This window comes from Psammomys obesus, unplaced genomic scaffold, assembly GCF_907164565.1.
Source record: "Psammomys obesus unplaced genomic scaffold, mPsaObe1.curated_primary_1811, whole genome shotgun sequence".
Taxonomy (NCBI): domain Eukaryota; kingdom Metazoa; phylum Chordata; class Mammalia; order Rodentia; family Muridae; genus Psammomys; species Psammomys obesus.
The window spans coordinates 17,314,785-17,331,175 of record NW_026596095.1 but is presented as its reverse complement, the minus strand read 5'-3'; the positions used below and the strand labels follow the sequence as shown (position 1 = coordinate 17,331,175).

Sequence of the window (16,391 nt, the reverse complement as noted above, 5' to 3'; positions counted from 1 at the left end):
ACACACACACACACACACACACACACACACACACACACACACACACAGTGCACACTCTTTCCTGCTTTCCTCTACTGGCTCGGGAGCTCATGTGCCACCCAACATGACAGCTTTGCCTGATTACACAGGCTGAACGTGATGTTCTATTGCGCTTTCTTATTGACTTGTGCCTTTCTTTATCATTCAAGTTCCTTATGTCCTGCTGAGTGACCATGTATCCTTATCTTTGTACCTCTGGTCCTTGCTTTGGAGGTTGGCAGGTACTCGGCAAATAGTCAGTGAACGAGTGAATTGTGTAGTCTCTGAACAGTTGCAATATGATTTTTTTTTTTAGATAATCAAGCAATGTTCTCAGACTCCATTGCTTATATGTGAACCGTATTGGTGTTGGATAACACTTCACGTAATGCTCTTATTTTTACAGAAGTAGTTCTCATTCCTCAAAGTTTTGAGTTTAAACACGATGGCTAGAATCACGTACTCTGAGGATTACACCTTCCTAGTGGCTCCATGAATTATTCATATGCTGTGTGAGGAGGTAGTTTTTAAGTTAAATTAAAATTGTATTCTCTGCAGCTGGGTATAGTAGTACATGCTTTTATTCCTAGCAAGGACAGGCAGACCTGTATGCATTCAAAGCCTGCCTGGTCTACATAGTGAGTTCCAGGCCAGCCTGGCCTGGTCTACATGGTGAGGTAATGTCTCAAAAATTATTACTGTTTTGGCTAAATATTGCTTAAAGCCATGCCACCTGACCTCCCGCAATTCTTCTTTAGATGGTGTCCATGTTTCAGACAGGCACCCAGCTTGTTGTGTACTGAGTCTCACTTTATCTATCTGATCCTCCTGCCTTCGCCTCTCAAATGCTGAGATTACAGGCACGCACCCCCACACCCGGGTTTATGTGATGCTAGAGATACGACCCCACACTTTGTTCATACTAGACACGCACTCTTCCAACTCAGCTGCACCCCCAGTCCTCAGCTCATCCTTAGATAGGACAGTGATACCCCAAGCAGAATAAAATATAGTTTTGAACAGAAATAGTTAGAATAGTTAGCTTCATCAGGAATGAACACGCTTGGGAAAACCTCGTGCCTACTGAGATGATCTGGGAGAGACTCAGGATATGCTCTCTCTGGAGTTGTAGCTCCGACACATCAGGAGTGGACTGAAGAGTATCCTGTAGTGGCAATGACATTGGTTTTGGGGAGATGAGGAGTTCAGGCCAACACTGGTAACTCTACTTAAAGTAAATCTGAATTAAAGTCATATTTGCTGGTGAGGATGCAAAAAAAAAAAAAAAACAAAAAAAAAGAAAAGAATATAATAAGTGTATAATAAATAAACCACTGAAAATTTGAGCTTAGGCTAGGATATTGAGTTCTTTCTAACACTGGCTAAGTTGAGCTATAGCGACATTCCTATCTATAGGAAACACACCTGATGTGAGTCTTCTTGCAAATCCAAAGTGGGCACCTATTAAAATTGCCCTGGTGGGTTGGATTTTCACTTTCCTTAGCGAGTGTTTACTTGGCTGAGCCCGCTGGGTGGACTGACCCCTTGCAAGACACTTGAAGGTTAAGTAACTGCAGAGCGTGGCTAATCCGGCTAAGCTGCTGATGCTAAATGTCGGCTGGCATTCTCGGCACACCGGCTTCTATATGCGCTTGATTTGGCACCTGCTTTCTGTCCAGAGAGCCACTTTGGAGCTATGTGGCTCTTTGCACGTCTGTGCCTTGTGCTTAGCTTTCTGGGAGGAGTGAGCTGTACCTGTCCCTCTCAGTGCACCTGTGATTTTCACGGCGGAAATGACGGCTCGGGATCAAGGTATGGCCTTGTCCTTGCTGCTAAGTACTCTGACTGTCCTGGTGAGAAGGGCCCAAACAGATCAATGTGATCTTATGAAGGTAATTTATTTATTCGAAATCAGAGGGAGTTAAATCCATGAGACATGGTTCAGTTTTTATTAGCTGGTTGCCCACTGCCTCACTATTTTTTATTTTTTTTTTTTATTTTTTATTGTGAGCAACGGTTTACCTCTCAGAAGCCTCCCAAGGTTTCTGAAATTCCAAAAGCACTTTCTGTCTTACAAGAAAAATGTTTATTACACTGCTATGCACAAAACGCCCCTCTCTGGAGATCAAAGCACATTTGGGGTAGGGGTGGGGCATGATGTGGGGGGAGGGGTGTTACAGAAAGCACAAGAGAGTGAGGCAGGGTAGGAGCTGCAGGCTTGTCTGTATGTCTGCTGTCAGAGCTTCCCATTTCACCTGAGGTTTTTTTTTTATACTAACAAGTTGGTAGTAAAAGGACAAGAGTGAAGTTGGTGAGGTTAATAATTTGTTGTTTTTTTTTTAATTTAAGTGGAATTTACAAAAGTAAAGATGTTTGGAAACTACTACCTGTTGCAGTTATTGAGGGCCCTCACAGATGTTATTAAGTCTCTACATTGCTTTAGCACAGAATTATAATTTATGATGCACATGAATCCTTTTACATGTAGACGAATAGAAAACAGAGCCCTTATTAACCAAACATGGTAGACTCTGCTTTTTTTTCTTTTTGAGAGTATTTACTAAAAAGTAAATGAATTCTTGTGAATTCACAAACAATGAGTTTCTGAAACAAGGTTTAATAAAGAATAGCCCAGTTTTAATCAAATGATAATTAGGGTTGAGGTATATAGCTCAATGATACAGCACGTACCTGGCACATTTAAGGAGCGCATCTGACATCCAGCACAGCAGTGATGATGAAGATGATGCCAATGATGATGGTGCTGGGGATGATGGTAGTAAGAATGATGATACAATTAAAATTCATTTGTGAATGATTTTATGTAGCCAACTCTGGAACCATTTTGAGACATTCCCTGAGAAGTAAAATGCAGTACAAAACAACAACAACAACAACAACAACAAAAAAACCACCAACAAAAAACCCAAAAACAAACAAACAAACAAAAAAAAACAAACAAATTTGTGCCTATATTCCCAAAGATTTACAGCACTTGATGACCAGGGGAATTTCTAGGAAAATTGTCAGAATGTCTTCTTCTCTGTGGCAGTTCCATTATGGTCTTTTTATAAAAGACACAGAACATTATGCCTGATTAGGCCTTTCAGAAGATTCTAGGTCAATACCTGTCATGTGTGAGTAAGGAGACAAGAATACACGGGACAGGTGGCTGACCCGTCTTGGGTCTCAGCACCCCAGTGATGAAGTCCCTGAGCCCACCAAGGTGCTGTAATTCCAGCTGGCCACACAGCTTCTTTCCATGACAGCGCCCTGAAACACTCACATACAGAGTGAAAACCTCTATCATTGCAGCACAAAACAACACCGAAATTTGTGATAAGGAAACCAAGGAAGCACCCCAGAAACCATTCAAGGTTTCCTGTGGTCTTCTAAAGTAACGGAAAGGAGGAGCCACTGGCAGGGCCTCGTGGCTTTACACTGCTTGCTGCTGTTTACATTTTGGGCTAGTTTTATTTTATTATTATTTTTTAAACAGTCTTGTTTACTTTTATTGTTATAAATCATGATTTGAATGTTGTTTTCTTTTAAAAAACTGCGTATTCACTTTGAGCAATTCAAATGGGTGTGGCGATATGAATAGGTTTTCATTTGTTTGTTTTGTTTTTCAGACTGGGACAAATCGAGATTCCTCACATTTAAACCCACACTTGGGACAGTTTTCTTTCCTTTTCTTTTCTTTTCTTTTCTTTTCTTTTCTTTTCTTTTCTTTTCTTTTCTTTTTTTTTCAGGGAGAAAGACACACTTGTACACATGCCTTTCTCCCATTAGCAGTCCTCTCATAAAAGGGTCAGTTTATGATTTTTCTTTTAAAGACAGCCTGTCATGTAGCCCAGGCTAGCTGGGAACTCTCTACACCTCAGGATACCTTGGATGCCTGATCCTCCTGCCTCCGTCTCCTGACTGCCATGACTACAGGTGCGTGCCATGCCTGGTTTATGGTGTGTTGGGGACCTGGCAAAGAGACTGGTGCATGCTTGGCAAACACTTTACAGCGGACGTATACTCCAAGCCCCAGTTTATGGTTTTGAGCGGATTCTTTTAACACTGGTCTTTTTTTTTTTTTTTTTTTTTTTTTTTTTTTTTTTTTTTTTTTTTTTTGTTTTTTTTTTTTTTTGTTTTTTTTTTTTTTTTTTTTTTTTTTTTTTTTTTTTTTTTTTTTTTTTAGAGGTTCACTTTGGGGTTGGACAGAAGTGGTTTGTTAGGTAGTTCTGTAGAATCCCACGAGCTGGATGACATTAAGAAGTCATATACCATGGGAAAGGGGGGAGGGGACAGAAATAAATTTAGATGCTTAACCAGTTGTTGGTAATGGCAGCAAATGCTGACTGAGAACTTAGGTGCCAGGAAGACATATACTTTTACATTCATTTAAATCAACCATCATAATGTGACAATTTGATAATGGGACTGTGAAGTAGCATTCCCCGAAAGGAAGAACTCAGCTTTATTCTGTTACCCCTTATCTGCCTCTTTGAAAAGCTGTGATGACTAAGAAAGAAATGGGTGCGACCTGTGTTTCTAAAGCCTAGCAGGAAACTCTCCAAAAATTTCCATTGGACACCATGACGTTTCTCACAGCTGATCAATTTTTCACTATGAAAATGGCCGTTTTGAATGGTTCAGTCTAACGGTTGCCATATTATGATAATGGGTAGGAAAGGAGATGGTGATGATGGTGATGATGATGAGGTAACACTATTAATAAAGAGGTTTCCAGACTAAACAAGTATTTTGTAAAAATCCAGTAGGGAATGAAAATTTTGATACACGTTTCAAATAAGGCTTTATTTTAAAATGAGTCTTGGAGAGTAGATCTTCTTCTTGCATTGCTCTCGTGACAACAGGTCAGTGTTGTGTAACGACCTGGATATGAATGAAGTTCCTACAAACTTCCCTGTGGACACCGTGAAGCTCCGCATAGAGAAGACCGTGGTGCGCAGAATCCCCGCCGAGGCCTTCTACTACCTGGTGGAGCTGCAGTACCTCTGGCTCACGTACAACTCGGTGGCCAGCGTAGAAAGCAGTAGCTTTTATAACCTGAAGCAGCTGCATGAGTTGCGCCTGGACGGCAATTCGCTGACTGCTTTCCCTTGGGGGTCTCTGCTGGACGTGCCCCACCTGAAGACGCTCGACTTGCACAATAACAGGATAAGCAGCGTGCCAAATGCGGTGGTCAGGTATCTGAAGAACCTTACCTACTTGGATCTGTCAAGCAACAGGCTAACCACACTGCCACCAGATTTCCTGGACAGCTGGTCTCATTTAGCTATGACACCGTCTAGAAGCCCGGACCTTCTTCCACCGAGGAGAATTATTCTCGGTAAGTCCGCAAGCTGCTGGGCACCTTGTGTATCGAACTAGAGAAATGATCCCTGAAAGTATCGTCTTTGCATCTTATGTCGAGCTGCCCTGTTGTGCATGGTTTGGGGGCACGCGCGCTCCCATGTGTCTGTGTTTAACTGAGGTGCTAACCCAGGGCCTTGCTAAGTATATAATAAGCATATGTACCAGCGAGCCACGCCCCCTGAATCCGGTCAATCTACACCTACAGACCTGCTTTTTCTGTAAGAGGTAGGGGCTGTGCATGTGAGTGCATGTGAACCTGAACCAAACTGAGCGACACTGCTCTCAAGCTGAGAGAACTTACCAGCCTGTCACGCTTACGTGATCACACCAACCTACACGCTGCTACCCTCTGCTGCTCTGTTCATTTTCCAACCTCTCACCAGGTCCTTCCATAGTAGACAAGGTGCCGCTGCTTTTATTAAATCAAAAGAAATGGCAGGGAAATTCACTGTTGTGCTGGTCAGTGCTGGAGAGCATTTGAGATTAGGCCACGCTCAGGAGTATTTGTGGGCAGGGTGTATTTTCTGTTTTTTTTTTTTCTTTTTCTTTTCTCTTCTTTTTTTTTTTTTAAATTACAGTTTATTCACTTTGTATCCCAGCTGTAGCCCCCTCCCTCATCCCCTTCCAATCCCGCCCTCCCTCCCTCTCCTTCTCCCATGCCCATCCCCTAGTCCACTGACAGGAGCAGTTCTCCTCCCCTTCCCTCTGACCCTAGCCTATCAGGTCTCATCAGAACTGTCTGCGTTGTCTTCCTCTGTGGCCTGATAAGGCTGCACCCCCACCCCACCTCAGGGGGAGGTGATCAAAGAGCCAGCCACTGAGTTCTTGTCAAAGATAGTCCATGTTCCCCATTCTAGGAGACCCACTTGGAGACTGAGCTGCCATGGGCTACATCTGTGCAAAAGTTCAAGGTTATCTCCATGAATGGTCCTTGGTTGGAGTATCAGTCTCAAAAAAGACCCCTGGGCCCAGATTTTTTGGTTCTGTTGCTCTCCTTGTGAAGCTCCTGTCCCCTCCAGGTCTTTCTATCTCCCCCTAAGTCACAAAGATAGATATTACCTGAGAATATTTTATATTTATATAAGAAACAGAAGGCTGAAGCTTTGATTAATTGGTTTGACTCACTAAAATGTTATACTTTTCACCCATCAAGACCATACTGTCAGTTCCCAACTTATGTCCTCCTGGCCATTGAAGAGGTCATTTTTTTTCTCAGATAATTAAAAGGAATTTCTAGGTGCTTGGTCAGTGAGATGGCATACTAGTTTTGTTTATATTTTGATGACATGTGATTTATTATTATTTACCCTTAGAGCTTTCTGGGAACCGTTAAAGAAATATCTACATACCACAAGATCACAGAGGAATTCTGCTTTCTTTATAGACAGAGTCTTTTTGATTATTGTATAGTTTTTAATTAATTAATTTATTTACTTATTCACTTAACATCCCGATCGTAGGCCCTCCCTCCTCTCCCCTAGTTCCCATCTTCCCTCCCTATAGGCAAAGTCTTTAAATTCAGTTTTTAGCATTATGACTTTATCTTTTATGCTTATGACTATGATTTACCTCAAAACAGTCTCTGCCTAAGTGCAAAGCAGGGCTTGTGGTTTATTATTTTCTAGATGTCTGGTTGTTCTAACAAGGGTCATTTGTCAGAGGCCTCCCTGCTGCATGGCTACACACCACTGTCTCCACAAAGCTGAATGAGGCCTCACCTTTGCTTTGAGGAGTTACTGTTTGCATGATAAGCTTTGTACAAGAATCCATTTTTGACTTCCCAAACACACACACTCAAATAGCCAATTTAACCCAATTATCCTCACGCATGAAAAATACTGAATTTCTCTCTCAGAAGGGAGGAGGCAGCACTCAGTGGCCCCACCAAGAACAGTCATGAAATTAATTAATGAATGCAAATAGCTCTTACCGTGCCTAGTGTATTTCCTTCAAAGAATGTGGGTAATAGTTTAACCTTAGCGACTTCTCGTACCTTTGTCCCCAGGTGGAAGGCTGCATGCCGTCAGTTATTGTAGAGCTATTTTTATTCACATCTTAAAAATTGTACCTTTGACCTGAGATGTTTCAAAACTGGAACAAATAGGCTTCATGTTTTTGAGGAATTCAAGAATCTTTTCTCTTAGTTGATATAACTTTCATATGTAACCAGTTAGATTTATTTTTAACTTTATCATAACTGACACACTTTAATAATTGTTTTAAAATATTAATAAAATGGTTAAAGTTCTAACTCTTGAATATTTCCCTGGGTAGACATTGGCATTGCACTTTGACATTTTTACCTACAGATCGTAACACTTAGAGCCACCACCCGTGGGGGTAAATGTTTTTAGTTGACAGAGATGAACTGTGGTAGAAGGCTTATTAGATTAAGAGGCTAAAGAAATATGGGGTTAGTCAGGACTCTAAGCGACTTAAGAAATCAAAGTAGTAATCTCTTTGTGCTTTAGCCTCTTCTGGTGTGGAATCAGGAAAATCGCCATCTTCCCAAGGTGGCAAAGAGCTGAGTGCGGTGTGAGTCGTAGCAAGGTGACCTGCTGGATGCTCCAAGATCCCGACCCTTGAGTTCAAATCCTGCCTGCCCAGTCGAGTACCCTTAGACAAGCTTCCTTCCTTTCCTGAGCCCTGGCTTTCTATTCATTAGAAGGAGCATCTTGGTGCTGTTACTCGCCTCACTATGCTGTGAGGATTGAGGCTGTTTAGTGCTTTTATCCAGCAGTTTCCTGGGCTTTGTTTTCTGAATGTCTGTGAGCTCGGGTGAGAACCGATGCTCCCGTTTATTCTGCACTACCTCTGTGAAGATTTTGGTTACAGAAAATTCTTCAGAAGGTAGAGAAAAGACCCCTCCCAGAGGGAGAGGAGGGCACATTGACTGCCAGTGTAACAAAAACAATTATTTCCTCTACAGCTGTGATTTTCAGTCCTTCACCTCTCACCAAAGATCGGTCAAACAGTGGCAGGCTGGCTTGTCCGGGTCTGAGTGGTTTCTCAAGGTTTGGTTCTCGGTGAGAAAACCATTAAACTCTTGGGCAAACTGGAATGGCTCAAACCCTGGGCAAACTCATCCTGGGTTGGGATAAAATCTTGTCACTTTTACAGTGCTTGACAAGTGCAATATTTGCCATGTGGGAAAGTATTAGTGAAGAAAAACATCCAGCATTGCCAGTGAAGGATATCTTCAAAGCAAGGTGTTCTGCACGCATTAACTGTGATAGAAAATGGCGACTTTGGTCTCTTGGGCAGATTAGAAATCCATCTTTAAAGCCACATGACAGCAAAAGCTGGGGCTGGAGAGGTAGCTCAGTGGTCAAAGCACTTGCAGAGGACCTGAATCCAGTTCCCAGGGCCCCTATTGGGCACCTCACAACTGCCTGCAACTCCAGTTCCGGGGGATCTCATGCCCTCTGGCCTCTTTGCACACACGCACACATATATGCTAATTGAAACGAACAAAGACTTTTTTACATTAAATGTTCATCCAAGTTGATAGATCTAAAACATGAAGCTATTCCTATTTCACTTCATTTATATCTTTGTCATTTTGTAGAGTAAGGTGGGTGTTCACATGTGCCATTTTGAATCTTTAGATTTTACACGTTCCTTCTCACGCTCTTTGGCACGGTGACAGCCTAGACACATGGCATAGACAGCACAGCACCTGACCTGTTGCTTCCTGCTTTCTCCTTGTTCTCCTTGTCACTAGTGTCCTTTCTCTTAAATTAGTCAGCAGGCTCGTGACTGGGTCTTCATTTTCAGTGGTGGTCGTGAATGCAGAGGCATTTAGAACCCTCCTTGTCTTTCTTCCCACCCCACACTCGCAATATCTCACTCCCCTTCACAGTCCCTTTTCTGTCTTCATGTCCTATACACAGGCACATGTATCTACCCAGAGGTATACTTGAGATCAAGATTCTGAATGAAAACATGTAGTGTTTGTCTTTCTAAGCCTGACTTACTTCATTCACGTAATGATTTCCAGTATCATTCAACTTCCTGCAGGAAAAAAAAAGAAAAGGCGGAATTTCATTTTTCTTTACAGACAGAAAAGCATTCATTGTATAGAGGTACCACATTTTGTTTATCCTTTCATTGGTTAGTGCACATCCATATTGGTGCCATTTCTTGGCTACTGTGATAGTATGGCAGTAAACATGAGTGTGTGTGTGTGTGTGTGTGTGTGTCCGAGGTATGTTGACTTAGAGTCCTTTGGATGTATTCCCTGTAGGGGTGTGGGTGAGTGATTTGGTGGTACTACTTTTGTTTTTGTTTATCTGTTTTCAGGATCCTCTACGGTGACTTCCATAGTGGCTGCACCAGTTTATATTGTTGTGAGCCATGTATAGAGGCTGATATAGGGTCTTTTTAGTGAACAACCTTCTCTTGATGCTTCAATCCCCATTTACACTCAGGGGAGAAAGCGGGTGTCTTGATTACTTTTCTATTGCTGTGAAGAGATGCTATGAAAGGAGACTTATAAAGAAATCATTTAACTGGGGGTTTCCTTACAGCTTTAGGGGTTAGTCCACGATCACTGTGATGAGAAACATTGCGTCAGGCACACATGCATGGCACTGGAGCAGTGGCTGCGCGCTTACTTGTGGTAGAAAACAAGAGACCGAATGTGCCTCAAGGCCCAACTCCATCACACACATGGCCCTACAAGACCACACCTCCTCATCCTTCCCAGCTAGTTCCACCAGCAAGGGACCAAACATTCAAAATAGGAGCCTATGGTGGTCATCTTCATTCAAACCACCTCAGACTACAGTGGCGACGGCAGCACAAAAACAAACAATGTGTTTAAGTATAGCAGCGACTCTGTTAGAACACTGTCTGTTTTTGTACTACTTGATTAGACAGTCCTAGAGGCAGTGATGCTCTGTCAGGAAGCTCTTGGGACCTTTTTTCTTCTCTCTCTTGCAAAGATTCCAAGGAGAGAGACCCTTCCCACTCTGTTGTGTTTCTCAGCACACAACAGCGTGTACAGAAGGAAGTGGAGGAAGCCAGTGAAGCACTAAGGGAGCGAGCAAGCAATGGTTTGTGTGTTTCTTCTCTCTGCTCATGACTGTGGATGTGATGTTTTGGGAACCTACCTTGCCTTCCCTGCAATAATGGACTCATAATCCAAATATCCTCTTCCCCACGGTTGCTTTTGGTCAGGGTGTTTTATGGCAACGGAAGTGACCCCAGGACACGTTGTTTTCACTTTTAATTTAATTACTTACTTAACCAGTATTTAGTTATTTTTTTAACCAATATTTATTAAAATTAATTAATTAGTTAGAGACGGGGCCACAGTATGTAGCCCTGACTGGCCTTGAATTTGCTATGTAGACCTGCTAGTCTTAAACTCATAGAGAGATCTGTCTGCCTCTACCTCCTGAGTGCTGGGAGTAAAAGTGTCTGCCCCCACACCTGTCCCAACTCGTTTTTCATAAATAGGCACATTTCATACTTCAGTTGATAGATCAAAAATGTTACAGATCGGGCATTCTACCACACTAGTCTGATGGTATTGGATCGTACTGTTAATTTGCTGACCAACCTTAAATTTCCTCTAATCCCATGATCATTATTTTTATCTTATAGACCGACAAAATGTTATTGCCGGAGAGAGAGAGAGAGAGAGTGCTGGAGTTTTCTCAGCTTTCCCCTCTTACAGATGATGAAGTAGGGGCTCAGGAGGCAGCCCCATCAGGCTTCCCAACCCCGTTTAGAACCCATGCGTGGCAGGCTTGCTTCCCCTCCATATCCATTCGTCTTCCATGCCATGCTTAAACCCGCCCTTAGAATGTCAAGTCAGCTGGTATTGATAGTGGTTAGTGGGTATCTAGCAGTCTGGGGGTGAAGTAAGGTTGAAACTTGATTGTATCCGTTTGCTGTCAGGGCTGTACTGATCTTACATGTTTAACCTCCGTCAACAGCAAGAAAATGTGGAGCAGAGAAGAGAGAAGCTGTGTACAGAAACAATATTTCTGTGCTGTTTATTGCTCACCCATAATTTGAAACTTTGAATTTATCAACAATAGATTTTAAGTGTTATATTTAGGAAGGACAGTTAAAGTTTACAGATATCTCTATCATGAATCATCCATTGTCAGGTAATTGGCATGAAGTAGTAAATGAACATCTGTGGCAGAATAGTGGCCACTGTGTACGGTCTGGGAGAGTTGTCACATCTATCTAACGCTGCGCAGCTTCCTAGAAAATTGGAGTTTCAGCCTAGATATTAGATTTCACAGCCACACTCAGTTTTTCAATATTAGGAAACAAGCAAACAAACAAACAAGAAGTCTGCTTATTCATCCACGCGTGCAACTGGGTGAAGGAAACAATATTCAAAAGAAAATAGTACAAATTAGCATTCATTAGAGGACTAGTCACAGATTCACAGGATTTAATGTAAGAGGAAAGAGTTCAAGGTTATTTACCCATAGGAGAAAAACAAACTTGACAAATAGGAGATTAAAATGTAACCAGTCCTGGCAGGAAAAGGAGCCCTCATGACCTGCTGTTACAGTACCGGTAGGCAGAGGTGAAAATACGGTCCCTACAAACCGTAGGCAGTTCTGTGTCCAGCACTGTTAAAATTCCTTAAATCATAGTTCTCTGTTCTCAGCTCAGATCCCAGGCCATCAGTAAAAACCACAATGGCAAGTCTCCAGGGCCAGCCCTTGTCTCAGGTTTTGTGGCGAGGCCGTTGGTTCCGAGGTAGCACCTCTAGAGAGACATCATCGCCTTACTGCATGTTCTAAAGAGCCACCTTGGGTCTCTCAAAGACTTTCAAAGTCTCACTGTGGTTGTTTTGCTCTGAATGCCTTTCTTAAGTTGGTAATTTTGGAGAGGCTGGGAATGAGCCCAACGTCTTTGGGTTTGGGTATTTTTTGGTATTGAAAGGTTCTCCAGCTGCGGTGCCCATTACTCTCCAGAAGCTCTCTCCCCAGCGTCGGGTTCTGTGTTCCACGTGGGCATTCCCTTATGCAGAGAATGTTCTGTCACAGAAGCGTGCTTTCTCCTCTTCACATACCCTGGATGACAATGCCACTAGTCTTTCTGCCGTTCCACAAGAAGGCTCTTTCTTCTCCTTTCTGGAAACTGTAAACTCATCTTCCTTTAAGCTCTCAAGGGAGACTCCTTGAGGGCCAAATAATGCCAGCTAACAGTTTCTGAAGCTGAGGTAGATACCGAACGTGCTTACAGCTGGAAACCTTCAGCCTATACACCCCCTGCAAGCTGGTCCCTCTTGTACTGAGATTTGGGCACATCACCTTGGCAGTTACCACACATGACATCCATGCAAAGTCACTCTCTGGTCCTATCTCCTCGTTACTGCTGGTTCTACTTCCACGAGCCTTGTTTTATCTCAATATGTCTTCAAGTTACACAAACCCACGACACATTCCAGGCTGAGCTAGGCAGCTCTTAGCACGGTGTATTGGGCTGAAAAGTGCTTGCTGAGTGTTCCAGGACTGTGCACCTCTATCCCTTACTTGTGGCATGCTGTGGTACCTGGGTTCAAATCTTGGCTCCAGTACTGATTGGCCATGTGATGTTGGTCAAGATTTAGTCCCTCTATGCCTCAGCTTCTTCAACTGTAAAATGGAAATAATAAAAACAATACTGCCTTCCCCACAGGATTATTGGGATTAAATGAGAGTAACTACAGAGCAGAGGTCAGGAAATACTAGCAACAAATATTAACAACTAGAAGAGAATGTGCTCACTGAGGTTGCTGGCTTTTAGGGCAAAGTCGACGTGCAGGTGACTGTACATTGTCCCTCCCAGAGCTTCATTTGTGAGAGAGACAATGTATGAACCATCTATTACAGACAAGCTTGTGCTGCAAACTTAATTCATGCTGGTGACCCTTACCGTCCCTTTCCTTCTGTGTTTTAGGTTTACAGGACAACCCTTGGTTCTGTGACTGTCACATTTCCAAAGTGATCGAGCTGTCAAAAGTCACTGACCATGCCGTTATACTTCTCGATCCCCTGATGGTCTGCAGTGAGCCTGAGCGACTCCAAGGAATCTTGTTTCAGAGGGCGGAGTTGCAACAGTGTCTGAAGCCGTCAGTGATGACCTCGGCTACCAAGATCACATCTGCCCTGGGTAGTAACGTTCTGCTGAGGTGTGATGCCACAGGCCACCCCACCCCACAGCTGATGTGGACCAGATCCGACAGCTCACCCGTTAACTATACAGGTATAATTAGTATTTGGTCATGAAGCAAGTTTACAAAAATCTGGACTACGTCTCACGGTTTTGTGCAAATTTTAAACGGCTGTTTAATTCTTAGGACACCGAGAGCGTTGAATGCAAGAGATACGGATTGTAGTTTTGTTTTTGTTTTCAGCGGTGGTAACTGAGCCTGGGCCTGACGCATGCTAAGCCAGTGCTCTTCCAGCAACTTCAGCCTGTAAATGCAAATGAAATTCTGTTTCAACCCTTGGAATAAAACCCAGGGCTTTCTGTGCTATATTCCTAGTTCTCTGGACACAAGAGATTTCAAGAGTGCATTTTATTGATTAATATTTTCTCACTTTATATAAATAACTGGAAAATATTTAGCTGATCAAGACATTTTCTTCCCTTAGGTAGCAATTTCACGTGCAGTAAGTACACAATAGCCACCGAGGCTTTTGTCTTGTTCTGTTATCTTGGGTACATTCATTTTAAAGTGCAAAACCTAGAAAGCATTTTTTAAAAAGACTTTCTTTCATACAACTTTTTGAGCAACCATTTAAATACCAAATTACTCAGAGAGCTTACTATGGGGCAAAAATATACGTTTTAGAAATATTAATTATTAGACTTTTCAAACACTGTTAAGATCAAGTCCTGACTTTGGCCCACATAAGCGAAGATATTCTGATAATTGGAAGGATATAGTCCTCAGACTCTTTACAATAAAATTAAAACTGGAGCTAAAAGAATTAAACTTGTCAGAATAAAGAAGTCAAGGTGTAATATTCCTATGGAGTGCTGGCGAGTGACCCACAGTTTAAGCTCTTGAAGTTTGAGTTCTCATCTGGGCTATTAGCACCCTGATTTCTGTGACACTATATTTTAGGAAGCTTCTGTCTTGATTTGAGATAAGAATTCTAATGTTTAGCAATGGAATATATCAATTTTCTGCATATTTCAAGAAAGAGTGTTCTTGTTTACAGAGTCACATCCTCCAGTTTATCTGAGTTTAATATGAGATGAATGATTTGGAACTCCTCTATGCCAGAAAATGACCTTTTGTGCCTTCTACCTATGGGCAAAGATGTATTTAAGCATGGTGAGGAAGAGTTAAGTAAAGTCTTAAGATAAACATTTTATAGATTCACACTTAGAGTTGGAAGGGAGCTTTCAGGGTTAGTTTTTCTCACCACAAACGTAGAGGCCCTGCTATGTGCTGTGGAGTCTGTCTGTTGGGAAAACAGTCGTCTAAATTTGTGTGGAGATGGTACGCACAGACCAGGGCCTAGACAGCAGGTATGAACAGTTTGCAGCAAGAGCGAACAAAGTGCCCCTTTCCCCCAGCTGTGTGAGAGAGACTCCTGCAGAACAGGCATTTCTTTCCCTCCTAGTTGGTGTGCCTGCTCCAAAGTGTCCTTTTTTGTTTTGTTTTAGTAATTCAGGAGTCTCCAGCAGAAGGAGTCAGGTGGTCCATCATAAGCTTGACGGGCATCTCCCACAAGGATGCTGGGGATTACAGATGTAAAGCCAAGAACCTGGCAGGGACGTCGGAAGCCATGGTCACTGTAACAGTCGTTGGTGTTCTTACGACCAGCCCATCACCGGATACTTCAGAGAGAAGCCCTGGAGAGCACCCTGACCAGGATCCGCAGCTGGGATTAGGAAGACCAACGCCTCTGTCTGAGCGGTTATCCCCGGGGCTCTCTTCCACCTCTTCCCACGCTCCCTCAGGTGCTCTGTCCACATCTACATCGCGTCCTCGTTCCTTCTCTTCGCCTCCTGTCTTCTCTGCTGCCTCTGCAGCCACAAGTGTAAAAGCCAGCGTCTCAAAAAAACACCGTCAGGAGCAGCCACCCGCCGCTCCTGTTCCACCCCTCCGGGAAAAGCGAGGCAAAGCTAGAGAAGAACGGAAGTAAGTTTCCCCCACTCAGCGCGAGTAAGAAAGAGGAGCTGGCATTATTGGATCAGGCAATGCCCACGGAAACAAACGTCACTATCGAAGGCCTCAGGGCGACAGGGGAGACTGACGTGAGTGTGACTTTGACATGGAACAGCAGCGGCAACACAGAAAAGTCCCCCGTGTCTGTATTATACTCTAAGTACGGCGAGAAGGACCTGCTGCTAGCGAGTGCAGACTACGGCAAGAACCAGGCAACCTTAAATGGCTTGGAGCCTGGCTGTCAGTATGTGGCATGTGTCTGTCCAAAAGGAGTGGCTCCTCGGAAGGACCAGTGTATCACCTTTTCTACCAACAGGGTAGAAGGATATGACTCACAGTGGTCTCTCCTTATCGTAGTGACCAGTACTGCCTGTGTTATCATCGTGCCCGTAATTTGTTTTTTACTATATAAAGTCTGCAAACTGCAGTGTGCATCAGACCCTTTCTGGGAAGACGATTTGGCAAAAGAGACATATATCCAATTTGAGACCTTGTCACCCAGGTCACAAAGTATAGGAGAGTTCTGGACACGAAGGTGCAGAGATGATGGGGAAAAGTTGCTGCTGTGCTCTAGGTCGAGCATGGACTCTCAGATGAATCTTAAAAGTGATGGTCATAGAGCAGAATACCATTGCTGAGCTTTTGCGGTGGAGATGAATGTGAGCAGAGAAGCGAGGGATCTAAGGCTATCACTGACCCTTCTTTGGACAGATCGGGGGTTTTTATTGCTGGGATGTAGCGCCATGTGACCAAGACTGCATGGAACGGGAAAGGTTTATCTGTGTAAGCTTCTACATCACGGTTCATTTTCAAAGGAAGTCTGGTCAGGAACTGAAACAGGACAGGAACTTGAAGGCAG

General features: G+C 43.2%; 1 protein-coding gene across 1 annotated transcript; it reads left to right on the top strand.

Annotated features, from left to right (window-relative positions):
• The first annotated feature begins 1,714 nt into the window (after positions 1–1,714).
• On the top strand, positions 1,715–16,170 carry Lrit3 (leucine rich repeat, Ig-like and transmembrane domains 3). Its single transcript, XM_055628036.1, is given in 5 exon segments — positions 1,715–1,830; positions 4,887–5,362; positions 13,306–13,611; positions 15,028–15,452; positions 15,454–16,170. Coding segments are annotated over 5 exon segments (2,040 nt in total).
• Positions 16,171–16,391: the final 221 nt, after the last annotated feature.